The sequence below is a fragment of the Canariomyces notabilis genome, assembly GCF_033297395.1.
Source record: "Canariomyces notabilis strain CBS 508.74 unplaced genomic scaffold N656scaffold_16, whole genome shotgun sequence".
NCBI lineage: Eukaryota > Fungi > Ascomycota > Sordariomycetes > Sordariales > Chaetomiaceae > Canariomyces > Canariomyces notabilis.
This window is the reverse complement of record NW_027041838.1, coordinates 593622-620626: the sequence shown is the minus strand read 5'-3', so window position 1 is coordinate 620626 and position 27005 is coordinate 593622. Positions and strand designations below refer to the sequence as shown.

Below are 27005 nucleotides of genomic sequence, written 5' to 3'. Positions count from 1 at the left end.
TTGACAGGTTCACTTGTATGATACCTGATATGCGCCAACAACAGACCACCAGCCACCAACCAACCGAAAAGGTAGGAACCCGTGTGAAGAGTCTGGTATTGCTCTTATGCCTGCCCAGCCCAATCAACCGAGTCGAGAGGTCCTCGAACTGGGATGGAAGTTGTAGAGAAACAAGAAATAAGACGAACCAACGCCAGTGCCCTATGCTGCGATATGGCATGATATGCTATGAAGTTTCAGAATGAAGAAAGGCCCGGATAAAAAAAGTATGTATACTCGCAAGCCTCTTTCCTTTGCATGCAGCCATCCATTCCAGACCCACATAACGCCCCAAGTTGTACAACCCAAGTCAATAAAGCGGATGGTTTCAATTGATCAAAATTGTTTCGCGAAAAGACAAGAAAAAAAAGTAACTCCGCCTGTTAGCAGCCCAGTGCCAGGTGCGAGGTGCTAGTTCGGCCGCCGGTGATCGTCCATGGCCTTGATGCGCTTTTTCAGGAACTCAAACGAGGAGAAAAAGACCGCATTGACAGCGCATGACCGGCCCATTGACACGCCCAGGCCGCGGTACATGTTGCGCTGGAAGAAGGCAATCTTGACCGGCTCAACTTTCTGGCCCTTGGAATACATGAGTGAGTTGCGCTGATAGATGCTTTTTGCAGAGTCGACTGGGTCTGGGCAAAGACTTGAGTTAGCAAGACAAAATAGGGAGAAGGCAGCTTATATGACGAAGCAAACATCGGGGTCTTGGACGGGGAAGTGGGCTTACAGATTAGGGCCCACGACACGATACCACAGAGTCCGCCTGCCACCAGAACCGCCAATGGGTTGGAGTGAGTGCCATCACCGCCGAAGGTGGTTAGGAGCTGCTTGCTGCTTTCGTAGGTCATGAAATATGTCCCTGTCCCAAGGGTATCGCGTACTGCAGGAAGCGAATCGGTTACTTCGAGCTTTCCAACTGAGCAGAGCAGGGCTACTTACGAAGGTGTAGCCTGAACCCAGTATATAGCCCGCCGAACCCTCTATGCTTGACGATGTTCCCTAGTGTCTTCAACGTCCCCTTGTTCTGATAGCTCGCTGCAATTGCATGGCTTTCCGGTTTGGGGCAATTCTTCTTGTCCGCCAACAGAACGGAAACCTGAGCGCTGAGCTTTGTCAACTCGAACGGACCTGGTGACTGGAGTTAGTGCTCGGCTTGAGGATCACAAACTCCAAGTTCTCTGTGTTTTCTTTCCCGCATGACGCGTAAAATTCCCCGACTTACAAGCAATGACCGTAATGCAAGAGCCCGCCGTTGCGCCGGCTGCCCCGAACGTCGCTATTGTCCAGAGATTCGGGTATGTACCCCTCGAGCTGACATGACCCATTACGTCGAAGCCAAAGTTCCGCTTGACCCAATCGCAATAAACGTACTTTGATCTCTGGTAAATCGAGAACGACACGGTCCGCACGAGAGTGATGCTTGCCATGGGCGCCGTCACTCCTAGAGTAGGGGAGCCAAATGCCATCAGCCAATGTGACCAGTCGCATCCCGGGAATCCTGCTTCATCTTACCTCGAAAGAAACCCCTCAGTTTCTCCGTTTGATATGTGTGCTGTACACAGTCGCGAAAACCCGCATAGCGGTACGTTTGCATGCGAGTTTTGACGCTGTCAAGCGGGAACGTCGTCAGGGTGGACAGCACACTCGAGGCCGACGCAGCTACCTCGACCCGGTAGCGCTTAACCAGGCGCTGGTAACTCGATACGGCATTGGTGCCGCTGCTGTTGGTAGTCGCGGTACTTTCGGCGGCTGCTGCGGGAGCTGCTATAGCGAGGCGCGTATCTGGGCTGATGACGTCGCTGGAACTGCCATCGCCACTGGTGCGGTCCGAGCTCACGCCGTGCCTTCGTTGTTGCTGCTGCTGCTGCTGGCGGTCTTGCTGCGAAGAGGTTTGATATGGAGGCATCATCGGAAATGGAGCGTGACTGCAGTGGACTGAACCATCTTGTAGGAGGATGCTGCTGTGGGAGCGGTCGTCGGCGGCTGAGGACAAGAGCTCACTTGGCATGGCTCTTCGGTCTTAACACCCCTTCTTGGTATTTAACTTTTCCTTCTCCACTTGTTGATTTCGTCGTCTTTATCGAACGGCAGGCACCTCTCACGGAGCAGCCGTCAGCTAGCCGGGCCGATGATCTCGGGATTAACTCGAGACCAGAGTCCTCAGCAGCGCGGTCGCGAAAGGGCCTGTGCCAGCGGGCGACGGTCCATTAAGAACCCCCCGCTGGTTTGGTCGAAGGGATATACCCTTTCCGTCGTCAATCGGTTGCGGGTTCGGTTGCGGTGTTGACCGTACTCTCGAAAACGTGCAACGTCGGGTTGGGCAAAGGTTCAAAGGGTCGAAATGAGGGGTGGCGGGCGGAGGTGGATAAGAACGCCCCTACTACCCGACGCTCTGGGTTAGGTGACAATTGAATGGTCGGCAGAGGGGCTTATCGTCGAGTCGTCGTGCAACACGATGTACGGCTCAATACGGGTATCTGGGCTTAGATTGGTGACGTTGTGGTCTGATGGGTTGTGGTGCATAGCTTAGTTGCGGGGTTGCAACACAGAGGAGCTCGTTGGTTTGTTTGAGCTCAACGCCTCTCTCCACCACGATCGAGAGTCGAGCGGTTCAATGACCCTGCAGGCCCTCACTCTTTACATGCCTGAGCTTTTCGCGCGGGGCCGATCTTGCAGGTCTCTTGATTGGCACACTTCAAATTCTTTGAGTCTTCTTCGCAACCGAAGACTAGGAATCAACAAACCGTTGTGTTACCAGCAGCAAGCTGGGCAGTGTTGACAAGACAAACGGCCAAGGGGCCGAAGCTCACGGCTCCTGTTTCCCGTTATGGCATGTACAGTACGAGGTGCAGAGCTCTGCTGGACGGCCTGCCCTGACGATGGCTTCGTTCTGGGCCATGAGTTCGGCTGGGCAAACGTCATTGCTGCAGCATTGATAAGTTGAATGAGGGGAAGCTCTGCAAGCGCTATGCAATGCTGGATCTGCAAGCATCGTTAAAGGTGGCCTGGTATTTTATTGAATATATACATAAATACGACCCTAGTACTCGCGCCTTACTGCCTCCAGTCGGCCAGCCGGAATCTGTCAGACTTGCCTCATAACTGCATTTTCAAGATATAAAGTCTTGAGCAATTCCTTATTCAACATAGAGAGTACCGCATTGTGAACCGCCCAGTTTTTCACTCCAGGGTAATATGGATGCTGGTAATTACAGGACATCACCGCAGAGCGCGTGTATGCCGAGGGGTCCTTCCGCGGGCCGCGGCATGAGTGTGCGACAGTCAACGGCCCACCATCCTCCATCCTCCCGCCTATGAGAATCGGCATTCTCTCCGCACATCCGTAGATCCCATCGAGATGATCGGGCGACGGCAGGATTCTGAAATGCAAGTCTTGCCTGCCCATGCACAGTGCCAGCGGATCACATTTTCAATCTTGAGGCGAACCAAAACAGGATCTCGTTTGGTTATTTGGGTCGTTGTGACGATCAACTCCCTGTCTCAAAACGATATCGGTTCGGACGCGGGCGGAGCTCTTCCCGGGGCATGTCGAAATGCGGAGGCTACTGTACCAACTGTCCCGGTTCGCATGTGGAGCAAAGACCGAGACGGCCCCGATCATGGGTGCCGAGACCGATTGGCATCCGGCAGCCGGCTGGCGGCACCGTGCGAATTAACCTGATAGCGAGGTCGATATGTACTTCCGAGTCTTGATTGAGCTGTCATCTCAGACACAAGCCCATCGTGTCGTTGAGCATGGCAATCGTCCTCTCATAATGGTCAAACTCGGTGCCCTTGACTGGATCGACAGACCTTGTGGTGTATACATTAGCACACAGGGACAGGAGAAGGAGACAAATCAAGACACTCGAGCTCACTCTTTCTTCTTTTTCTTGGCCTGCGTCTGGTCCTTTGACATCTTGGACAGTAATTTCCAGGGCGTCTTGCGTGCCTCGCGCATCCTCTCCCAGTGCACGCGACACAGGTTCTTGAGGATCTTGTGCTCTAACCCGCGCTCCTGGGCTGCCGCGTTAAGGAACCAGACGGTTCTCCTGACTCTCTCTGCGTCAAAGGTCCCGTTGGGGTCGCGGAACCCTGTGCGCAGCTGTTCAATGACCGTTGACCGCGACGGCTGTGAGAACTGCACCGCGCGAAGGCTTGCCCGTAGGAGCTTTCTGTATGCATGAAGGAGTTCGAGCTTAGACATTTTGTGCAAGGAAGATGTCGGTTCAAAACAGTCCAGTTTGTGAGATGAAGATTTTGGACACAAGAAAGCTTTAAGACTTCTCTCGCACGGGCCATTTGAATCATAACTGCAGTACAGTACAAAGAACCAGGTCCATGTCTCTGATACTAGGTTGGATCACAGTGGCATAGTCAAATACTGAATAGACGCACAACACTTGGATCGGGCAGGTTTATATCAGAGAATTCTATATACCACTAGCAAAAAGCGTATATGGATACAGATTCTATATTAGCCCAAAATAACCCGGCAGACAGTAGCGCATGTGTTGCGCTCAACAGTCTCGCCGTTCAACGGTTGGATACCAAACCCAGAAGTAAGATGCAAAATGCGCTGTTCCCAAACCAGGGATGCTCTCATTCAGCGAAGCCACTGCCACACCCTGAATGAACACGCACCATCTATATGCAAGAACGTGACCACATAACACCCCGAAGCAAGCCGCGGCCGCAGTCGCACCAGCTGTAGCTGCAGCCAGCAGTCAGCAAAAGCTGGAGGATCTCTACTCTATATAGCCCCCCCAATCCCAAAACCACCACTCTAATCCTCGCGCTGGTCAAGTGGCGCGTACTGCGCGCCACTACTCGATCCGCTGGCCCGCCCACGGCCCATGATCCTCGAGATCCACCCACCGAACCCTCCCGCTTGGTGGGAACCGGATTTCCTAGCAGACCCGCTCTTCTTGCCGTCATCATCACCAATATCATCGGGAGGATCGATAGGCAGGCCGGGGATAGCCGCGCTGGCAGCAGACCCAAATCTCCTAGCAGCACTGTTGCCTTGGTTCCTGATATCGAGCGGGGGCACCGGTGACCCGGCACGTACGAGGGCATCCGACTCGGCGTGAATCGCCGGTGTGCCGGTCGCACCCGTGGCGTCCCCAAATAGGGCGTCCATGTCCTCGAGACGGACTCCGCAAGTTTCTGGGTATAGAAAGTACACTGTCGAGAGTTAGGAATGTGGATTGGACTGAAAGGAAAGCGTGGGAAGACTTACCAACGACGAAACTGACGGCGCACCAGAATGCGTGTACAAGGTACAGTCTCCAGTGGATTAAGTCTTGGAGGATTGGCGTCATCTCCCCCACCAGCCAGTTGAAAGCCCAGTTGGTGGCAGTCGACAGACTGGCGCCCTTGGAGCGGATCTTCAGGGGAAGAATTTCGGGTGGGTAAAGCCAGGGGACCGGGCCCCAAGAGTACCCGAAGGCGGCATTATAAATCACCACCATGATGACGACCATCTTGGGTGTGGATGCGACGTTGATGTACATGTAGTACGAAATCATCGAGAGTGAGATGACCATGGCAATGGCTCCTGACAGTAGAATCGGACGGCGACCCCATCGATCCACAATATACCAAGGCGGGATTGTTGACAAGAAGTACGTAATGCCGTTGATTCCGGCCATCAAGACGGCGTCGTGGCCATGCCAGCCAGCCGCCTCAAAAACTAAAGGGGCATAGTACGAAATGACGTTGATTCCGTTGAGCTGAGCGAGCGCCTGTGCCGACATGGCGATGAAGACGCGCCTGCTGTATCGTTTGAACATTTCGCTGTAAGTGCGCTCGCCTTCTTGGCGGGCCAGGAGGACATTCATCTTGATGTCGCGGAACTCTTCCCTAGACCGAGGATCGTGAATGTCACCGCCGCCATACAGATTAGCAATGACTACGATGCCTTCTTCGTCGTGGTCGTTATCGAGAAGCCACCTTGTATGGCATTAGCAACTAAGTAGCATCGGAAACGCAAAAGTACTCACCTCGGCGATTCCACGATAATCAAGCTCCCTAATCCAAGCAGGGCGCCCATGATGCACTGCATCAACAAGGGCAAGCGCCAGGAGAGGTTGCCGTCGATGAAGCCGCAAAAGTAGTCCACCCAAACCGAAGTAGTGTATCCAATGATGTTGCCCGAAAACTCAATGCAGGCAAGTTTCCCCCGGTAATGCGGGGGCGAGATCTCGGACTGGTAGACCGGAACAATGGTCGAGAGCATGCCCACACCCAAACCAGCCAGGATTCTGCCGACCATCATCATGACCATATTCAAGGCAAATGTTTGTAAGGCGCCGCCAACGAAGAAGATGCAGGAACCGTAGAGAATGGTCTTTCTCCGGCCGATAATGTCGCCGATCCTGCCTACCATGAGCGAAGAAATTAAGGCGCCAATCTCCAAGATAGCGACCATGGTCGCAATCTGAAAGTGTGACGGCTGGTCAAAATAGTCTTCAAAGTACTTTCCACTTGAGGCTGTCAGCGAATGCCGCAAGCAGAGTAGGAAGCTTGCAGACGTACGTTATGATGCCCGACATGACGCCCTGATCATATCCGAAAAGGAATACACCTAAGGATACAAATATTGAAGTGAAGTATCTGGAACTCATGTCAGTGTACACTCTCAAGATACAAGGTTGCCAGCGAGACCGACAGTAACGGCTTGCCCGTCAGGCCGTGGATGGAACTAGTGCCCCCCGCCATGATGGCGGCTATTAGGCGTTCAGCCTTGGAGACCTTTCGAGCGCCAACGTCGGGAATACGGATAGCTTCTTTGCTAACGGAGCCAGCGTTTCGAGACGGCGCCGGGCTGTTTCCCGACGATGATCCCCCTTGATACCGGACTTGTTTCTTGTAGCGAGGCTTCGGATGACGCTTGAAAATACTAGCTAGTAGGCGATCGTCTAGAGTCTCGTTCAGCCGATGGCGCAGCGGGTCCTCTTGGTCGAGCTGCTCGGCGATGTCACCAGTGTCGGTCCACGAGGATTCGTCGGAACCGTCTTCAGACGCAGAGTAGGCTGGCTCGTCGGCGGGGGAGCCGTGGCCGTGCGATGTAAGGAGCCAGGACGACTGCTGGCGGTGGTGCCGGAGGTCTCGCTCGTCGTGGGCGGGAAGTGTTCGGAGGGGTATGTTTGAGGGAAGACGGGTGGGATTCGGTGACGGAATTTTGAAGAAGATGGGGCTGTTTAGCAGCAGCCCTCGTCCGCAGCAGCAGAACCTAAGGTGCAGGTGCACGACGGAATCCGTGTGGGGAATCGGGGGGGCGTTGTCTGAAGTTGACTGGATCCGAGGCTAAGGAACTCATCGGGGGGCGGTCACGGGGGCAACCTAGCGGCAGCGTTGGCTCAGGACTCGGTTCGGCCGGTGATCGGTTGCTACAGGAATGTTGGAATTGGTCGAACTTGGTTGTTTGACGTCGATTCAAGACAGCCCGTTGTCCGCACGGCTAAGGCGAGAAGCCCCATGTCCGCCCTTCTGGCCGCCAAGCCGTCAGCCTGCTAAACGGGAGCATCCCTGTCTGCGTCGGCTTCTGCTGCCGTTGCCCGCCTTGCACAGTGCGCCAAGTAGTAGTCACAGTGACCTGACCATTCCTCTTCGTAAGAAAGCTTGGAGAACCGGAGAGCTCTGCGCAAATCGCAGCAGATCACTGCACGACTCGGCAAGACGGCACTGAAAACACTCAATCGTTGGTCCAGCACATTTGGATTCGCTATTATCTTCTGCTCCCCCCTTTTTCACACCTTTGTCGGAGTCCACGGGACAACTCAACCTATCACATGGACTCTTTTTTGGATTTCGCGGAGTGACCCAAGTCACAGGCACAACGACAAACCCACGACGTGAGATCAGACCAGACGAGGGGTCGGACGGCAACTTCTTGAAACGAACCTTTTGTATGGAAGTCGAACACAGATTTTCCTTTCCTCAAGTGGAGTCGACTTCTGGCCACCACCACCACCTCCTCCTCCTGAGGATTGCCACCTGAAAAGTCACTTTGTGAGTTCCTAGACCAGCATGTACGAGGAGTATCAACTTCAGAGTTGGGCATAAATCTGCCATCAAGCAATCCGACAACGGCTCCGGCTCGTTATCGCTAATTGCCCGGCCAAGCAAGGCTTCGATCTGCTGAGAACTTGAAGTACTGACTGGTTTACTTAGATAGCATCTCAACTCGAGACGTTTCAAGGACAGGCAGGGAAAACATTCAAGAATTCTGCTCAACAAGGTAACAAATCACTTACGCCGTCGTATGCCCACTTTTTGAGTGTCATCCTCGCCAATGCCACCACCTGGCTGTCTGTTAAGACTACAGGGTAATAAGACAAAACTCCTCTGTCAGCCGTTCACAAAGCGACAGCCTAGCCACCCGCGCCACCCTCAGGTTGGCAATCGCTCTCATACCAGCCGACGACGGACGTAGTCTATGTTTTTGTACGTGGATCCGTCCAAGCCCTCCAAGCCCTCAGGCGCATGCTGATGCTAGTTCTATTTAAATCCATAGTATCAATGTTACCGTGAGCTCGTGAGTTCTGAGCTCATGAGCCTTGTAGCGTCCTACCAGAAGGTACCTTGGACATTCCATTACACTCCTGTTCTGCAACAAGGCTCCTCCTCCAAAGTGTAGATCGTTACTATCTCATGATGATGTAGCCTGTTCGGCGTTAGGATCCTGGTATTTTCCTGCTATCTGGTAGATTCTCCCCCGAAAAGTCAAAGTAGCTGACGATGACTTGAGGTCGGCTACCTAGTAGCGATCCTGCAAGATCGGGATCTGGTGGCATCACCCGGAACAGGACCAGATCTCCTTGATCTGCATCGTGGATCTCGGTAGTGCCTGAATACTGAATATCTACAGATGTAGTGTACAGGTTGTAGAATAAGGCCTGTAGAAACCAAGCGGTTCCAACGACCAACATTCGTGCTATATGCGAGTGTAAACACCTGGGCGGCCATTACTGGAATAAAGGTTCCGAGAATTGCACAATCTCATGCCGGGCAGAGGAAAGAGAAGCGTCTCTTTACACCAGTAAAGGGCCCTGCCCGTGGGTTTTCAACTTATACGCTTACCTACCACGAGCCCACATACTCCCATCCGTTTGTGTAGCACCTGAAAGGCTGAAATCGAAAGCAAAGACTCGCAGGATCGGGTTGTCTGAGATTAACGAAAACGCGAGACCAGTAATTGATGTTCCCGAAGTATTGTATCGGTATTTCGGAGCAATGGTATTTACATTGGTTTGTTAATGATCTGGTGTCTGTTTGTTCGGCCCTTGCACGGGTAGTAGGATAAGACGGGACGTTGTACAGGACCTACAGTTTCAGCTCTCACACGAGCTATATTAGCGTTAAAGACCGTACACCTAACCAACGTTAGGAAGCCAAACCTCATGGTGCCAGACATCCATAGTTACTTACACAGTAGATAATAAGCGGCAGCTTACAGCAGCCAACGGACATTGAAAATGGCTTGCACATATCCGTAGTGTACTCCGTAATTCCTCCGTAGGCTGTCTCAGACTGTGCACGCTGGGCATGTAAGTATTGTACCTGACGTGGGTAGCGTAAGTTACCGTTTCATACACCTGGAAGGGTAGCATTTTCCTCCCAGCAAAGTAAGCCTTACCTGGCGACCAGCTCATCATGCATAAACGGCGTCATTCTGCATTCCCTCAATATCAGATGGCTTACCTGAAGTCTTATCCATCTGCACGTGTAGGACGCCCCGCTGCCAACAGCGCCGTCGCCGCAGTTCGCCGTATAGGTATACTTTGTAGATTGGACGTCCCTCGCGATCTGTATCTGTACTGTAAGTACGCTGCGTAATTCAATTCCAGCTCTGAGTGCTCGACTAGTGTAACTTCCTCCCTTTAATTTTCCCCCAGCGGCTGGTTTAAGGTAACGTCGGGAAATGGCCGGAAAAGTGGTTGGTTCCGAGTCCAACCGTCATTTCGCAAGAGGCTGGGCTTGGTTCCTGGATGGGGAAAAGGCCCCAGGGCTTCATCCAATCGTACGGCTGGGATCCGGCAACGGGGCATGTTCAGTGGGGCGGTGTCTTGCGTTCCTGCCGCAAGGTTGGCTTGAGGTGGCAGTTCCCCCAGCCTGCAAGCAAGCAGGCATTGAGTTTTATATTGCGGAGATCTGACGGCAGGCTGGGGCTGCTTCGCTTGCTTCTCCATCGTCAACCGCACCCCCATCATCGCATCCTGCCGCCCCGAAGGTAGGGACGATTGATCCAATCCTCCCTTCAAGAGCGCATTGCCCACGCGCGACTTCCAAGGAGGACTGCACGAACGAGAAAGAGGTGGGAATCGCATTGCGAAAGAGGAGGGTGCATTACTGGGCTAGCTGGGAGCTCATGAGACTCTGGGCACCGACTCGAAATTCTCCACCCGACACCGACATCTGTTTAACCCTCGACACTGCGCGTAACCTGATGGTCGCTTGGGAGCAATAGCAGACGACAGACGAAGGAAGACTGACTTGGAGTTCTGTGCGCGTATCGACGTCATATTACCCGCTTGTTCGAGGTATACAAACCGGCGTGAAAGGTATCACGGCCGCGCGGCTCAACCAACCCATCCACCCGAGTTAGCCTGGTTCCACAATACACAATGGGTTCAACAAAGTTCGGCAACTTCGATGTGAGCGCCATTCACTGGGGATTGGAAAGGCCGGGTCAAGCGATGCTGACAGAATCTCAATACAGGAGTTTTGTCGGGACACTACTCTCCCAATCTGCAATGTGAGTGCATCCGCAGCGGGAACTCGGTCGCCTCATCTCCACACAGAGTGCTCACCGGATTTCTGTCACAGCTCGTCTCGCCCACAGATGACCAGTCAGGACCATGGCTGGGCTGTGAGTTAAGGGGGATCCCATTGCCAGACGGAAGGTTCCTGGGCAATTTGGGTTGGTAGTCTTCTTGAAAACTTAGTGGGGGGTGTAGTAACTGACATACTCAGGATCCATCCTGCTTTGTGGAGCTGCAATCGCCGTTACCGCCCTTTTGCTACTCCGGTCGGAGAGAAAAAGGGCAGCTGTTGGGCGGAGGTTGGTGTCCCTGCTTTCCTGTCGTATGTCCTGCGCTCTAACGTTGTCGGCAGAGAGATGCAAGCATTCCTGCTCGGATACCTGATAATATCAATATGCGAAATCTTCTCCATAGGAGGATTTCCGTTGGACTCCAGAGCACGATTGGTAGGTGGACAATGGGACAAACGAGCATTTCCCCGCTGACTTGAGTCCCAGGCTTTCAGCGCCGTGCACATTGGTGCTATATCGGCAACCACATGGATGCTTTTTCTCAACGGCATTGTCGGCTACCAGCTCATGGATGATGGGACCCCACTATCTATTGGTCTGACCCTCGGCTCAGGTCTCGTGTTCCTCCTTGGAGTCGGATACATCGCCCTCGATACCGGATTCCAATTTACCGGATTTTGGAATTCAAGCTACGAGCTTCCTAACCGGAATATCGCGCTCTACGTTCTATACCTGCTGTTGCCGCTGCTTTGGCTTGTCTTATACCTTGCGCTAGAGACAGTCCTCGTCCTGAGAGTCCTGGGCGAGACTAGGCCGATGATTTACCTCGCCTCGGCGGCGGTCGCCTTCGCTGTGGGGCAGATCTTCAACTTTGTCGTCAGCCCTTACATCTGCAACGGCACCACTGGTCGGATCGACGGCTCACTGTTCCAGACCTTGTTCACCCTCGTGTCAGTAGTGCTTGTCTGGCTCTTCTGGTCCAGTATTACCGAGGATGATTGGCCCATGGACCAGGGCACTCCTTACCCTTAATTAAAGCTCGAGATACCCGCGCTCTAGCGCATTAAGGGGCACCAGGGGGGCTGGAGTTTAACGGCTGTGATTTCTATTACACTCTCTTTTGTTGATACCATTATATTCTTCTTCTCTTCTTCGGCAACGATTCACTTGCCGGATTGTCGGCGTCCAGTAATAAAGCAAAAGAACAACAGCTCCACAAAATGAAAACAAAGAAAGGGCGGATGTACTGGCTGGGGGCACTCGAACTCAAGCAGACATGGTTAAATCCACTTGGATGGATGAGCTGACACGATATATCGACAGCTGGCTTGTCTGATGAGTGGATTGAACGATGAGAAATCGGTGGTGCGGCTTAGGTGCAGGATGAGATGAGAGACGATTAGTTGTCGGTGATCCGGTACAAGGGGGAGGCGGTTTGGCACGTTGGATGTCAACAACAGTGTTTGATGGCATGTATCTGCCTGTATCGGGGGGATTGGAATCTAGCTTTAGCGTATACCCTGAGGAGATGATAGTGATGCCATAGCACATAAATAATGACTTGCTACGCATGCAGCTTTTTAGCCCGGTTCCTCTTCATATCGCGTTCATCATAAGAGCTGAAGAAGCAATACACTTTGGCTGATACTCGATATTGGATTATGGAGTAGACAGGTCAGTTACACATACATAGGTACATCGTCCGGTCTGCTCCCTGAAGCTACCCAAGTGCCATCCCACATTATCCGAGAAGGTTCAGTATCCAACCCAAGCTGCTCTTCAAGGAAAATAGCACAAAAATGTTAGACTGAAATAATAACCATCCTAGACTACGCCAGCTGCCGTATATAGGGCCTCCAGTCACAGGCCTTAACCCGTTTCCTGCACATACCCAATCCTGTGTTAACCGCCCCGCTGTCGCGGCTGAATCCCCAGCTTCCGTAGCTGCACGCGGGGCAAGACACCCGCCAAAATCAAAGCCTCCGCAAGGAGCACGCTCCACAGCCGGATCCCGAGCACCGCCCGGTTGTAGTCCGTGCCCACCGCGCTGGCGACCGTGGCTAAGAGCAGCAGCAGCACACCGTACCCGACATAGCGGTGGTATTTCCACAGCGCCTTGGCGCGGTCCAGGCCGCCCCAGACGCCTGGGACGGCCCAGATGGTCAGCCCGAACAGGTACTGCACGGCCAGCAGGGCGACGGTGGACACGCCCAGGTAGGCGTGCGCGCTGTGGAAGTGCGGGAGGCGGTTGACGTGCTTGTTGGTCTCGATGATGGCAGTGCCGGCCGCGAAAAGCATGAAGGAGAGTACGTGCAGAGCGGAATGGCCGCGCTGGCCGAGCAGCTTGGTCGTCGGCGTGTGAGTCGGCTGGAGAAGCAGGACGGCCTGGATGGCTGTGAAGATGCCGAGGGATTCTGTGGTGTAATAGGCGGGGCAAAAGCAGCCGGTGAAGTTAGTTTGAGTGGTCTATCTCTTGCGTTCTGCCTGGGTGATTTGGGACGGAATGGAAGGGATAGATGATTTCGGGAAATACCCACGTAGGAGGGGGTGCGGAGAGAATAGACGCAGCATCGGGTGCGTAAACACCGAGACCCAGATTATCACGGCCAGGATGATGGCGCCGAGTTGAGCTAGCCAGCCGGTTCCTGCATGGATGATGATCCGGGTTAGCCGGGCTAGTTATGCTAATGAGTGTGGCTTCTGGAGCTCACCAAGCCAGAGGTTCTTGATCATGGGCTCGTCGGGCTTCTGAATTGCGTCACCCGGTCTCCCTAGGAGAGGCTCGCTCTCCGTCGGGGCAGGTGCAGCGCCCTGCTCTGCGGGCTGCGGTGGCTCTCCAGATTCCATTGCTGTGCTACTGTTACGAGATACTCTCGATTGCTGAAAGATGTACTTCTGTCGTCCGTGAATCACTAGTTGTTTGAAATGATCGTCTACCGTTTGAGCTATCCTCGAGTCTCACACATTGAAGCTGCAGTAGGATGTGGCGGGGGGAAAGCCTGGACATAACAGGATTAGCTGCCTACCTACGGAGGTACCGTCCCATGTAAGCTTCCATACCTACAGGCAGTAATGTAGAGCAGGGACGCCGGCGCCGACAAATGCCTTGGCGATCAACCTCCCCTTTATCTATGAAATTAGTGAAAGTCTCGTCTCGACTCCTCACTGCTGCTGACGAATTTGGCTTCGGCAGTGTGCTTGTTTGCCCGGTCCATGTGCAATTGGCGGTGGTTGGACGGGATGGTCAATGTCGATGACGGCACCGAAACCGACAGAAGGCTTGGACCAGTAAGATCGGTCGCATTTCAACGCTCCAGTGTAGCGGGGTTATCTGCGCAACAAGGCCCGAGTCCGGTGGCTTGCTCCACTGCCGTGCCGGGCCAAACGTTCCACCTCGGTGAATCGGAGGTCACACGAGCATTTTGACTGTATGGAGTTCCCCGCGGCGCAGATGCTACAGAATGGATCCATGGAGCTGGCCTCCACTTCGAGGACCATGCCTTATCGGAGTTGGCTAACTAGGAACTATTTTTTGGGGTGCTCCTAACATGTTCTGCCCACTGCAACCGTCCCAACAAAGTGCGGTATCGGCACCTAGATAAGGTCATCTTGAAGTCTTCTTCTGCGTGAGTCGGTCCTCTTTGTTCCGTTGTTGGGAATTTGGGATCGTCATCTACTAGGCATTGGGTCTTGTTACATGTCCTCACCCATAATGGACGAGATCCAGTACAAGCTTGAGCATGTGAAGGTCACTCCTATCGCGGCCGACAATATCGACAAGACCTTCCGCTCCAGTTGTATTGGTTTGTTAGCCCGCGTATCACCCCAACGACGTTGTGCTCGTGCCTAACATGTGGTGTGAGCAGACCTCATCTCAGCGGCGCTGGGGGGCAAAGTCCTGGGATACTCGGACCAATGGTTCGCCGACGCCTCAAACCTCATAAACCCGGCCGCCCCTATCAGGCAGCCGGGCAAGATGGTGTACACAGGCGCCTGGTATGACGGCTGGGAAACGAGACGGCACAACGCTGAGCCGTTCGACTGGGTTGTGATTCGCCTGGGCGTGGCCTCTGGCACGGTCGAGGGCGTCGAAGTGGACACAGCTTTCTTCAACGGCAACCACGCGCCCGCCGTTTCGGTCGAAGGCTGCTTCAGCCAGGATGACGAGCAAGTTCTCTCCTGGAAGGGAGATCGTGGCGGTTGGGAAACCATCCTTGGTATCCAAGAATGCGGCCCATCCCAAAGATTTGGCTGGAAGCTGGACAGTCCGACGCGGAAGCAATATACCCATGTCCGTCTGAATATGTACCCCGATGGAGGCATCGCCAGGTTCCGTCTTTATGGGCATGCGGTGCCTGTTTTTCCAGAAGATAAGGAGGCTATCATCGACCTCGCTGCGGCTCAGAATGGAGGAGTAGCTGTCGCGTGCAGTGACCAGCATTTTGGCAGCAAAGATAACTTGATCCTACCAGGCCGCGGGAGGGACATGGGAGACGGATGGGAGACTGCTCGGTCTCGCACCAAAGGGCACTTCGACTGGGCCATTATCAGGCTTGGGGCGGCTGGGTTCATACAAAGTTTCATCGTTGACACAGCCCATTTCCGGGGTAACTATCCTCAGCAAGTGAGAATCGAGGCGATTGAGTGGAAGGGAGAGCGGGAACCAGAGGCCGATGCTGCGGATTGGATAGAGATGGCAGAGCCTGTCAAGTGCGGTCCGGATCAAGAGCACCCAGTCGAAAGCCGGGTCAAGGACAAGGCATTTACCCATGTCAAGCTCATCATGGTGCCAGATGGAGGAGTGAAAAGACTGAGAGTCTTTGCGAAGCGGGCTGTCTGACGGTGACCAGGGCAACTGAAACCGGGTTGGAGGCGGCGGGGCGGTTGGCAACTCTTCGTCCCAACATCAAACAAGGAAAGATGAGTTAGAACGTAGGGAGAGGCTATAAACGGAGACGGGGGAAGGAGCATCGGGTGTTGGGGTAGGCAATGATGGCAATCTGAACAACAAAAGTGCTGAAAATACCTCGGTCGATAATCATGAAATCAAGACATCAAATAGCCTAAGGTAGTCGCGCAATGAATGAACCCAGATAGGGGCAATATACACAACAAGCCAAAGAAACCACATCACCGTGGTAGAAACACCGCACGATGGCCGCAATTTATTCAAAGTCCAGCAATCCCTAGAGACCAACGCATTTTTGACAGAAGGGGTTCGTATGATACGTAGAATGGGAAGGAGACTTAGGAGAGCAGCGATCCGTAATGGATTACGGATAGTTACCGCATGTTATCTTATCAGTCATAATCGAATGCACAGACCATCTGGTGTGGGGTTGAGTTACTTACGAAAAGTACCTTAATCTGAGCAAGGCTGGCTCAAACATGCCTGAACAACCCCTCTAAATCAGGTTAAGGGGAAACGGCCAGGATAGCGTCGTTTCTCATCCCTTGGTCTTCACACGCCGCTGAGTTGATTCGTATGCACCTGTAGACGAGGGCGACGCCGTGCGGATCAATATATTAATGTTCCCCGAAATAGCCCTCATGCGCGCCTCCGCTTCCGGGAAAGCCCGCCCATGAACCGCCCTCGCCGGCCACGAATCGTCATCTTGGGCCATGGACCTCGGGGATTCTGATGGCGGCTTCGGCGCCAGGCCCCGAGATTCGCTCCAGAAGAAGCGGGATCTGCCCGCTGACCTGCCTCGATCCCTCGACGATAGGAGACATGTGCCGACCGATCTGGTGCCCGAGACCGAGCTGTACGATGGATGGCAGGGTTGGCCTCCCGCCCAATACTTTCCTTTCTTTCACTGTCGTACGGAGGCTGACCCTCCCTAGGACAATCTCAGTTCTTAACCTCGCCCATGCTGGCGAAGCCTCTATCGTTCAGCGATCTGGCTCTCAATGACCCCAATTACGACGAAGACCTTACCAAGGGCGGCCCAGACAGCGAAACCCGGCTGATGGAGATGCTCGCCGCTCAGGCTTCCCACGCCGCCAGTGCCGCCTTCGATGACGAAGATGCCGTCGCCGCTGACGGATCAAGGTCCGACGACGAAAAGCGGGATGTGCTGCAAAAGACCTTTATAATGGCTGCCAGCAACGGGAACCTCGAATCCGTCAACAAGATTCTGAACGGCAAGGCGAGGCAGTACGTTGACATCAATGCGCCCGACGACGAGGGCACGCCCGCCCTCATATATGCAAGCTGCTTTGTGAGTTGAGTGCTCGCGGGACCGCCTGGCCTGGCGCTAATGCCCAAGTTCAGGGCCACGAGTCAGTGGTGCAGGCTCTCATCAACGCCGGCGTTGACGTCAACAAGCAAGACCGCAACCACTGGAGCGCGCTTATGTGGGCAATGACAAACCGGCACAAAGGGATCGCTAAGTTGCTGTTGGACAACAATGCTTCCCCGGAAACGAAGACATCGTCGGGGAGGACGGCCTTCGATTTTGTCCCTCCGGATAGCGAGATGTCCTTCTATCTTAGCGGGTACGGCATCGGAACCGCCGGCACCGCTGACGACTTCTACAACCCGGGATTCACTCAGGATAAGTTTGAGGAGGAGCTCGCCGAGAATGAAATGCGGCGGCGCATGATGATGGAAAGTGCCCGTGACCTGGAAGTAGATCTCGGTAACGTGGGCATAGATGACCAGCCTGAGGTTCGTGTCCGTCGTCACCCCGCTCCCGCGATCCCATGCTGACTCCACTAGTCTCAGGATGAGTTTGAAGAAGAGCAGCAAGAGTTTGATTGGACCAGGTGTCTACATGACCAGATGTTCGTTTTCCAGGAAAACGAGCTGGAGCGCATTCTAGATATCGTCATAACGAACATGACGCCCCAGCGGTCGCCTTCTCAAAAACCGGTTCCCGCAAACATGATTTTCCTAGGAGCCAGATACGCGCATTACCATGCCAGCCGCGAATTGCTGGCCAACCTTCTCGTTACTGCCATGGAAAAGATCAATGATGTGGTGGGAAGACACCAGTGGGACATGACCATCCTGGCTTTCTGGATGTCCAACGCTACACTCTTACTGCACTATCTCAAGAAGGACGCCGAGCTCGTCGAGGCTACAACCGAGTTCCAAGCACAGCTTGCCGAACTGATCAACGAGATCTTCATACTGATAGTTCGGGACGCTGAGAGGCGCTTGGACAAAGTACTCGATGTGGCCATGCTTGACCACGAAACGATCCCAGGGTTTGAGGACATAACGTTCCAGAATGAATGGAAGCTCTTCAAGCGGAGGAAGGAGGTTAAAGAAGAACCTCTGGAAAAGCGGTTACGGCCGCCGTCGCCCAAGCAAAGAGCGAAGCCGTCGCCACGAAATGTGACGTCGCTCCTCTCGTCGACCCTCTTCGTCCTAGACCTCTACGACGTACACTCTGTCATCACGGCCCAGATTATCTCACAGCTGATATACTGGCTTGGCGCCGAGCTCTTCAACCGCATCATGTCAAATCGCAAGTATCTCGCCCGCACAAAGGCCATGCAAATTCGCATGAATATATCTACGCTCGAAGACTGGGCGCGCCAAAACAACCGACAGCCGGAGCACTACGAAAAGGGCGAGATGAAGTCGAGCGGCGAGAACACGGTGGACGCGGCCCGCCGACACCTGGCCCCCGTCATTCAGTTGCTCCAATGGCTGCAATGCTTCTCGTCGCTCGGTGCCGACGACCTCGAGGCCCTCGTCGGCACCCTCCAGCAGCTCCGCGCTCTCAGCCCCCAGCAGCTCATCCACGCCGCCACGCACTACCGACCCGAGGTGGGCGAGAAGGGCCTGCCCAAGAGTGCCATGAAGTACCTCGCCGCGATCCAGAAGGAGGTCGCCCTGCGACGCGAGAAGAATCGGGCCGCCGCTGCTGCTGCCGCCACCGCGGCCGCCTCCCCGCCTTCTACACCCGGCGGCAAGCATGTCGGGTCCAATGGACACGGGGCAGCTGGCGGGACGCCGGCCACGCCCAGGCCGGATGATGACGACGGCGACGAAGATGATCCCCCCGCCAACCTCCTCCTGGACCCGGCACTGATGCTGCCCTTCACCCTGCCGAGCGCCACGGACATGCTGGTCAGCTATGGAGCCGGGTTTGGCGGGGTAAACCGCGAGCGGGAAAGGAAGTATATCCCGACCATACCGCCCGAGTTCCTAGAGAAGATTGAGGCCGGGGCCGGCGCCAGAAAGGGCCCGCCGCTGTATGGAGAGAAGGACTGGGAGAATGAGGATGTCTGACGATGAACCTTGTCTTTGCCTCGTAGGAGGCAGGCAGGCAGACAGACCGGACGGACACATACATATCGGCCGGGTTGGCTGTGCTCGGGGCATTTGGAAGGGGGAAAGAGGAGGTGTAGGGAAGGAAAGCTGGGTCGTAAGGTGTGTCTGAAACGACTTACACGGGCTATGGGATGTATGGATATGTGATTGGACGGACTGTCGTCGTGGCATTCACATCTTGCTTAAAGCGCGACGAGAAAAGAAGCATGTTCAGAAGCAAATCGGTTTATTCGGAATCAGGATAGAAATGCCGTTTCAATTTCTGACCTTGATGACTATTGTAACAAGCACAGGTATGTACCTCTTTTGTTCCTCCTCTCCTTCACCGGGAAAGAAAAATTAGAGAATTGGGAAAGGAAAAAGAAGAAAAGTTCTCATGGGCCCTGATAGCCATGTTCATGGATTGACTGGCTCTCGTGGCTCATGCAAGCTGCAAGGGACGAGAACAGGTGGCACCGCGCGAATTGGTCAGTGTGACGCGGGGATGCATCTTGTTCTGTCAGTAAGCGTGTCGATGTGCGACAGCATGGCATAGAAGAAGGTACAAGATGCTGATCGCGATCTCCGGAGGGAGAAGCGATGAGGTGTACAAACGGTCACTGTTGAGGTTCAGGGGGGACAATGGAGTGGTTGGTCTGGAGGGTGCATGATCCCATTTCCCTTCTCTAGCACTCATCGTCAAGTAAGGTAGGTAAGGTAGGTTGGCGTGTTAACGCGTGGTTCGCTGGACTCTGTTTGCGAAATTTATTTTGTGCCTTGGCCGCTAGTGATTCTTCGCAATCTCTGTGCCCTGCGCTGATGATGGCGTGCATGCAAGACCTTCGTCCTTGCAGGGTGGGTTATCGTCAAGAATCATCACCGCTTACACCAAGAAGTTTGGTTTGCTCTTGAGTCCTGACGCCCGATTCAGACAGGGGTAAGATTGTACATACAATGTCGAACTGCGATTTGCCGTGGTTGTAGGCAGCCTGCCTTCTTTGGTAGGGATTTCTTTCCTATTCCTGATGTCCAGGAAGTAGCGGTAAGCTCTGCTCTCGGCCGACCACGGTGAGAGCTGTCTTGAGCTTGCTATGAAGGTCATGGCAGCCTTTTGGAAACAGGGTTCTCTTTACGCCTCGCCCCTCGGCGATGGGATGACGTTACCTTATGTACATACGTACAATGCTGTCATGTGTCAATCCTCACGGACCGAGACACCGCAAGCACCGCAAATTCCTGGATATCAAAAGCCCGATGCGGCAGCGCGGAAGCAGACAGCAGACCGCAGACAAGCTCACAGTTTCTGCCCATTGACCAGCTGCCCCATCCGTTGCCTAAAAAGGCCCGGGAATGAGGGATGGGAATGTGTTGGCTAAATTGCCGCCACGTCAAAGGCTCCAATCACTTGTCCTGGTCGGACCATGGCTTTCCGTTGGCAAAGAGTCATGCACAAAAAAGTACATACCTTCAACATCGGCGGGCATTGGGTGGAATAATGTCGTGCCTTGAAGTATAGTTCATCTTGGCAGCCGGTCACTGCTTCCTCCACGGTGGGAAGAAGTGGATGATAGCAGACTTGGAGGGAAGAACTGGTGAGAGTTTTGTCCTGGCTTGGAGGAGTGGGGTAACTACACCTTGCTCTCTGGATTATCCGGCTCGATCACATATGCAGAGGTCGCCTCTCCTCTCCGGACAAGGGAGCTCAAGACTAAAAAATCAAACCTTAAGAGTGAAAGCAACTTATACAGGTAATCCCGGTGAAATAGACGGGAGTGAGTGTAGGAGCAAGGCTCCGTTGGCTGTTGGCTGTTTAGGTGGTGCATGATGGTGGTGTAAGTGCTAACGCCGGAGGAGTCTCAGATGTAGTCATGTCGAGTCATACATGATGCACGAAGCAGGCACAGGCTCAGTAATGTTGTCTATCTCGTCACACGAACGGAATTCCCTTCTACTGAATTTATGAGCCAGATTGCTTCGCCGGAATGAGGCCATAATCCCATAACCTTGAGTTCAAGCTGCCATTGAGGACCTTGGAGATACTCGGACAGATAATGCGGGCCCACAGTGCCGGGGTTCAGCTGGAGGCCATATTGAGAGGTAACCCTACCGCTCCGGATGTGACAAGCCCCAAATCGCACTCAAAACCTATTCCCCAGCGATAGCAGCGATGCCGGCCCGCCTTGGTTTATTACATGCAGCTGGAGTTTGCCACCTTTCTAAGTGGTGAACGGTTTTTCCTAGTGTGCGGAGTAGCAAACGAGGAGGAGGGGGGAGGAAGGCCGTAGGTGGTTGACAGCTGCAGAACCCCTTCAGTGAGCTCAACGATATCACTGGACAATTGGATGGGCCCAGTGAAAGAAAAAGACTTCGAACCCGGGCCAGATCGGCAAGCGACTCTCTGAAAAAACGAGACTAGCTATTAGAAGTTATTTTCCGTTCTTGCCCTATTGGGCCTCACGTTCCAGAAGAAATGCTCCAATTGCCAGCACTTATGTAGCTGGCAAAGTACCTATGCGTGTGAGAACTAAAAGTTTCTACCCCCACGAGGTGATGCTTAAAGCTGTTCCTCCTGGTCTGCCGTCTTCCGTTTCTGACGAGCTTCATGCGCAACCTTACTTATGCTTTCTTCTCCCCGCATTAGCAAAAGCTTCCGTATGCGCTGGGAGGAACCTTGGAGCGGAAAAGCCTGACGTTTGCTGAGCCTGACGAAGCAGAAGTAGGTTGGACCCAGCACATACAGAGGACAGTTTTAAACTCGATGAGGTCGCGGCTTCTCTCTGTTGTTTAGTTTCCCCTTGTCCCTGTGTGTCCCCGTGTACTTCCTTCCTTCTAGTCCCGACTTTTTGGAAAGTGCCCTTGTGCCTAAAGTTACTAATCACGACGGATTTGGGAAAGAGCTGCAACATTGCAAGCACAGCATGGCGCCTCAGAAATTTGGCAGCATGCGCCACAAATCACGGCCAACGGCAATGCGGCTTGCTCCTTTCCGAGATGACGCTGGCTTGGTCGCACTGCGGTACGAGGAAACAAAGCAGGCAGAACCCCCGATCCCTATTCCTCCGCCACGGAACCCACGCCGGCTGCTGAACCGATCCCCGTCGACCACCACATCGCCCTCTCTCATTGTTGTCAATCCTCCGCCCATTCCCCCACCCCAGGAGGAGCACCCGCTCTTCCGGACCGGGGCCCTGCCGCAAATCGAGGAACGGAAGCGAGACTCAGGGGCCCCGACATCGTCTTCTGTCACGCTCCGTGAAGACGGCGCTGAGGATCCCCTTTACCAGAAGCTCCTGGCCGATATTGCCGATGCACCGTCATCATCTTCGGCAGACGAGCAAAGCCCCCAGTTGTCCCCGGCAATTGACAGCCCATTCGCACCTCCTCCCCTGAGACTTTCAATCTCGCATCGCACAGGGGAGTCAGCAAGCGAGGTTACCTCCCCAACGCAGCCGGATCCACAGGCGTCGCCGACGCCTCAGATCCCTCTGACCAGGAAGCTCAGCAAAACCTTCACCATCAAGTCGTCGAGCGGATCAAAACGGTTACGGAAAAAGATGCTTGGCGGCGATAAGGTTGCATCTCAAGATGCGCCTCCTGTCACGGAGCGGGGCTCGCCTAAGTCGCCGAAACGGCCCAAATCGCCCAAGTCGCTCAAGTCCCCGAAGTCCCCTGAGCTTCCCCCACACTCGACAGGGTTCCCCAGCCACGAGGGCGAACAGGATTCTGAACGTTCTGAATCCTTTGCGCCCATCACCACTCCCATTCCCGAAGATAGTTTATGGGACGAGTTGGGCAATCTCTCCTTCTCCACGAGGGGGAGTATCATGTTTGGCGGCAAGAGCAAATCCCCCTTCAATCTGCTGATGATGTCGACAACGACGACGCCCGCGCCGGGAACAGTCGCAGCCCCTGAAGAGCAGGCCGCGAGCACATCTCACGATTTGACGGACCCCAAGCCGGACACTGCGATAACAAACCATGCCGATGCGATCACTGAGAAACCCCGCGCCGCCGCCCATGTTGATTCACTGTCTGTGCCCAGCATTCGTGTCTCGTCGATAGACGTAGAGAGGGAATCACAAAAGGTGAGATCGCTCTATGAATCTGGCGATGACCTGATGTGGGAAGATGGGGCCCCTGTCTCGTTTGCCGAGCGTCTCGCGCCCACACAGGAAGTTCCATCAGAAGAGGAAGAAAACGTCGTGTACGGTTTTCCTATGACTTTCCGGCTTGCATGTGCTGGCTCGATGCTGACTCGTCACTCTTACAACCTAGATCATGTCGCCAGTCAGACCCTCCTTCAGGACCTCCTTCGACTCTACCGCCAGGCGATCATCTCACTTCGCTTACGCGGGCATTAGCCATTACGCCACGGTCGGCCAATTCCTTATCACCGCAACGAGATAGCCAGGTCAGGCGAGAATACGAGTGCGCGGGCGGCATCGAGGATTGGGAGGATCTAGAAGGCGCAAGTGTCGACCGTTATGGGTTCATAAGCAATAAGAGGCCGGTATCCAGAGCAGGGTCGGCAGCCGAGTTGAAATCATCGCAATTTGCCCCTAGGAGGAGGAATGTCTTGGTCAAGCGCCCGGTGACAGCCTACTCCTCGTCGGCGCCAGGAGGCGGCTTTATGCGCCCTCCAAGCAGGAAGGTTTCGGCGCGATCACTCAACACTTACACGTCTGAGTTGTCAACAGTCTCGCGGCGGTCAACTCGGTCGTCACTAAGGGCCGCTGCGAATCGACTACCGCACAACAGGGACCGTAGATGGATGGACGAGGCCGGAGAAATGCTGTCCCTACAAGCCGGTCTTACTGGCATCACCGACGACGACAAGACGGGCAAGACCATCGAAGCCCAAAAACGCAAGGAGGCGGAACGATCCGAGAAATGGAGGAAGATGGCCACTGTCGTCAAGGCCGAAAAAGGAGCCCAAAGTCTAGGCCAGGCACAGGGTCAAGGAATGAGCTACGAGTTTGACACAAAAAGCACGAAGTTGATCGAGCGCACCTGGAAAGGGATCCCTGACTGCTGGCGATCGGCAGCCTGGTATTCGTTTCTCGCGTCGAGCGCCAAGGCATGGAACAGCAGCGAAACAGACGAGCGGCTGATAGCCGAATTCAAAAGACTACAAAACGTAGCATCCCCAGATGACGTGCAGATTGATCTGGATGTGCCGAGGACTGTCAATGGACACATCATGTTTCGGAGAAGATATCGCGGCGGTCAGCGTCTGCTGTTCCGCGTACTTCACGCCATTTCACTCTACTTCCCCGAAACAGGCTATGTGCAGGGCATGGCGTCGTTGGCCGCCACGCTGCTGTGCTATTTTGACGAAGAACGATGCTTCGTCATGCTTGTGCGCCTGTGGAGGTATCGCGGACTTGAGTACCTGTATCAGCCCGAGTTTGCCGGGCTTATGGCAGCGCTGGAAGATCTGGAGACCCGGTGGCTGGCCGGCAAGGACGTAGCCAGCAAACTTGTAGGTTCCCCAACACCGGTTCCCGCCCATATCCTCCCGACTGACCTTGGAAAACAGAAGGAACTCTCCATTCCCGTAACCGCCTACGGCATTAGGTGGTACCTCACCCTGTTCAACCTCTCAATCCCCTTCCCAGCACAGCTCCGCGTGTGGGACGTGTTTATGCTCATGGGCGAATGTCCGCCCGACTTATCCGACTCGACGACCGAAGCAGAAAAGGAAAAGGGCAAGTCCAAGGAGGTAACCGGTGACAGCAACCTTGCGAGATCCCTCAAGGGTCTTGACATCCTGCACGCCACCAGCGCGGCCCTGATCCACGCCCTTAGGGACGTGCTGCTGGACTCAGACTTTGAGAACGCCATGAAGGCACTGACGGCTTGGATCCCCATCAAAGACGAGGACCTGTTGATGAAGGTCGCGAGGGCTGAGTGGCGGCGGCATCAGGGGAGAAGGGCTGCTAAGGATAAGGATAAAGACAAGTGATGGATTTGCCAACTAGGGACGCTCATTTGCAGCCTTTCCTTTGTTTTTGTCCCCGCGCTGAATTTCTCTAGTTCTTGATGGCAAGTGAGCCTTTATATGGCTCACCCGTGGAGGCTCGGGAGGGCGTTCGAGTGGGTTTTTGGGTTGACTGGCGGTGTTCATTTTCGGATCGGAGATTGTTGATACCCCTTACTCTATACCCGTTTCGCGATTTGGACGCAAGGAGAAGTTGGAATGGCGGCGGTCAGATCACTGCTCGTTTTCGACAAGCGACGGTCGAGTTGCGTTTGGGCTTTTGGATTGTTGAATTGGGAGATATATAGTTTGGTTAGCTAGTCTGTCTATGCATTCTTCCCCTTTGTCTTTTGTGGAGAGGATGATACTGAAGGAATCCCTTTCTGCTCTCAACCTAGGCCGAGCTCGTATTATGGAGGATGCCACTTGTTGCAGTATAGATTATGCTACATTTGCTAAACTCCCCAACTTGAAAACACACGACCTCCCCATACCGTCTTGTCTCCCAGCCCTCTTCTGCTATTGAGAATGACCTGATCTACAGTGCCAACGTTAAGCAGAGTCTTGTGAAGCTCGTCTCCGTACCCTTCTCCCTGCGTTCCCCGGAGATGGACGTTTGCGACAAATGGAAAGGTGTGCAAGAGGGTTTCGGTATGATAAATGGCCAGGGATGTGATGGCTCCTGATACCACGCGACATTCATCGACTAGGACTTCGCTCATGAGCCTCTATGAAGCTGATCAGTTTCCGTGCCCGGGGCAGCTGCTTCACCAGCGGCATCCATTCTTCATCACCCGGTCTTTGCACCCCATATGTCCTTCGCCACTCCCAAATATTGACCGACAGCAGAAACAACAGGGGAGTGGCTCATCTTGAGATAAACATCCCTAGACCCGCGCTCAGGGAAGCAGCAATACGCACCGTGTACCGATGTACTGTACCGGGAACTAGAGACTCCGGCCGTAGACACGGTGGTGTCTAAGCATTGCTACTCATCCGAAGTCATGACCATCTCGTGATACTATCTCCATCGGCCAGTCAGTTGATGTGTTACCCGCTATGTATGCGGTTCACGGGCACCAACCAGTCTCAGCTAAGTTCCGAATCAGGAGAGGCCGTGGAAGTAACTTATGTAGTCGCAACACATAGGATGATAGGCGGTAATGCACCGAACTTGTATGTAGATGATATCAACACACATCACCCTCCCATCTCACCATGCTCCGGAGCATTGCAGGTAATCGCTTGCTGATCATCCGCCCAACAGCGGCCGACAGTTTCTCCATGTATTATTGTATGTGCCATAACAATACATAAGGTACACAACAGAGCGTACAGTACATACAGCTTGGCCATCGAGTCCAAGTCAACAAGCCCCGAAACCTTACATACCTTACTTAGCCTCTCCCGCCTACTTGCCCACCTACCTAGCCCACCTACCATGCGTACTACACGTGTATCTGCTGTCCCAACAACAGCGCCACCACCGCATCCCTTTCCCCAAAGGTTTGTTTTCGCTCCCCCTTTTGGGGGAGTTGAGACGTCTAGTCTTACACTACACCCCTTGCGCGGCAGATGGGCCACATTGACGTTAGCTACGGCACAGGCAAGGGGGCACAGTCGTCTTCCCCCCTTGTTTGTCCAAAAGACCAACCGCACGTGTTTTCACATCCGTATCTGGGAGAAACGGTGTGTGTGTGTTACACCCCGCAGCGAGCCAGATGCGGTCAGACGGCTGAGCTTCCCTTCCTCTGCCTGGCATGCAACATACTGGTAGTATTGCACTTACGATACGGCAACAAACTTTGCCTTGTCTGTTTCTGTTTCGTCTGAGTGTGTTTGTAGGAGCTATATACGTATACAGTCTCTGCTTATCAATCTTGCTCCAATCTTGCTTCTGCTCCTTTCTCTCTGCAGATAGTTATGACATGCCGTCC

General features: G+C 54.0%; 9 protein-coding genes across 9 annotated transcripts; 4 read left to right on the top strand and 5 right to left on the bottom strand.

Moving 5' to 3' along the window:
• Positions 1–335: 335 nt before the first annotated feature.
• N656DRAFT_178914 (mitochondrial carrier) lies at positions 336–2423 on the bottom strand. Its single transcript, XM_064808762.1, has 5 exons — positions 1555–2423; positions 1265–1483; positions 982–1170; positions 770–922; positions 336–674 (listed from the first exon to the last, which is right to left on the bottom strand). Exons 1-5 carry the CDS (start codon positions 2048–2050, stop codon positions 451–453), a joined length of 1281 nt encoding a protein of 426 aa, XP_064668813.1. The 5' UTR covers positions 2051–2423; the 3' UTR covers positions 336–450.
• A 1308-nt stretch (positions 2424–3731) lies between these two features.
• N656DRAFT_781088 (DUF1763-domain-containing protein) lies at positions 3732–4541 on the bottom strand. Its single transcript, XM_064815514.1, has one exon. It carries the CDS (start codon positions 4247–4249, stop codon positions 3917–3919), a length of 333 nt encoding a protein of 110 aa, XP_064668812.1. The 5' UTR covers positions 4250–4541; the 3' UTR covers positions 3732–3916.
• On the bottom strand, positions 4480–7526 carry N656DRAFT_838042 (uncharacterized protein; the record flags this gene model as incomplete). The annotated part of the gene is made up of 6 exons (XM_064818841.1): positions 4480–5229; positions 5285–5997; positions 6048–6530; positions 6583–6660; positions 6716–7243; positions 7477–7526. 6 exons carry the CDS (start codon positions 7524–7526, stop codon positions 4829–4831), a joined length of 2253 nt encoding a protein of 750 aa, XP_064668811.1. The 3' UTR covers positions 4480–4828.
• A 1122-nt stretch (positions 7527–8648) lies between these two features.
• Positions 8649–9211, bottom strand: N656DRAFT_781084 (uncharacterized protein). The gene has a single exon (XM_064815513.1). It carries the CDS (start codon positions 8976–8978, stop codon positions 8724–8726), a length of 255 nt encoding a protein of 84 aa, XP_064668810.1. The 5' UTR covers positions 8979–9211; the 3' UTR covers positions 8649–8723.
• Positions 9212–10525: 1314 nt separating this feature from the next.
• On the top strand, positions 10526–11971 carry N656DRAFT_178784 (uncharacterized protein). The gene is made up of 6 exons (XM_064808761.1): positions 10526–10703; positions 10769–10804; positions 10876–10969; positions 11023–11110; positions 11164–11257; positions 11309–11971. Exons 1-6 carry the CDS (start codon positions 10674–10676, stop codon positions 11852–11854), a joined length of 888 nt encoding a protein of 295 aa, XP_064668809.1. The 5' UTR covers positions 10526–10673; the 3' UTR covers positions 11855–11971.
• A 490-nt stretch (positions 11972–12461) lies between these two features.
• On the bottom strand, positions 12462–13715 carry N656DRAFT_756323 (uncharacterized protein). Its single transcript, XM_064813116.1, has 3 exons — positions 13534–13715; positions 13360–13467; positions 12462–13236 (listed from the first exon to the last, which is right to left on the bottom strand). The coding sequence occupies exons 1-3, from the start codon at positions 13667–13669 to the stop codon at positions 12725–12727; spliced, it is 756 nt and encodes a 251-aa protein (XP_064668808.1). The 5' UTR covers positions 13670–13715; the 3' UTR covers positions 12462–12724.
• Positions 13716–14534: 819 nt separating this feature from the next.
• On the top strand, positions 14535–15662 carry N656DRAFT_799518 (Allantoicase; the record flags this gene model as incomplete). The annotated part of the gene is made up of 2 exons (XM_064817879.1): positions 14535–14625; positions 14689–15662. 2 exons carry the CDS (start codon positions 14535–14537, stop codon positions 15660–15662), a joined length of 1065 nt encoding a protein of 354 aa, XP_064668807.1.
• Positions 15663–16444: 782 nt separating this feature from the next.
• N656DRAFT_712568 (uncharacterized protein) lies at positions 16445–19067 on the top strand (the record flags this gene model as incomplete). The annotated part of the gene is made up of 4 exons (XM_064811826.1): positions 16445–16604; positions 16667–17043; positions 17097–17492; positions 17544–19067. 4 exons carry the CDS (start codon positions 16445–16447, stop codon positions 19065–19067), a joined length of 2457 nt encoding a protein of 818 aa, XP_064668806.1.
• Positions 19068–22006: 2939 nt separating this feature from the next.
• On the top strand, positions 22007–25053 carry N656DRAFT_799516 (RabGAP/TBC; the record flags this gene model as incomplete). The annotated part of the gene is made up of 3 exons (XM_064817878.1): positions 22007–23292; positions 23364–24570; positions 24628–25053. The coding sequence occupies 3 exons, from the start codon at positions 22007–22009 to the stop codon at positions 25051–25053; spliced, it is 2919 nt and encodes a 972-aa protein (XP_064668805.1).
• Positions 25054–27005: the final 1952 nt, after the last annotated feature.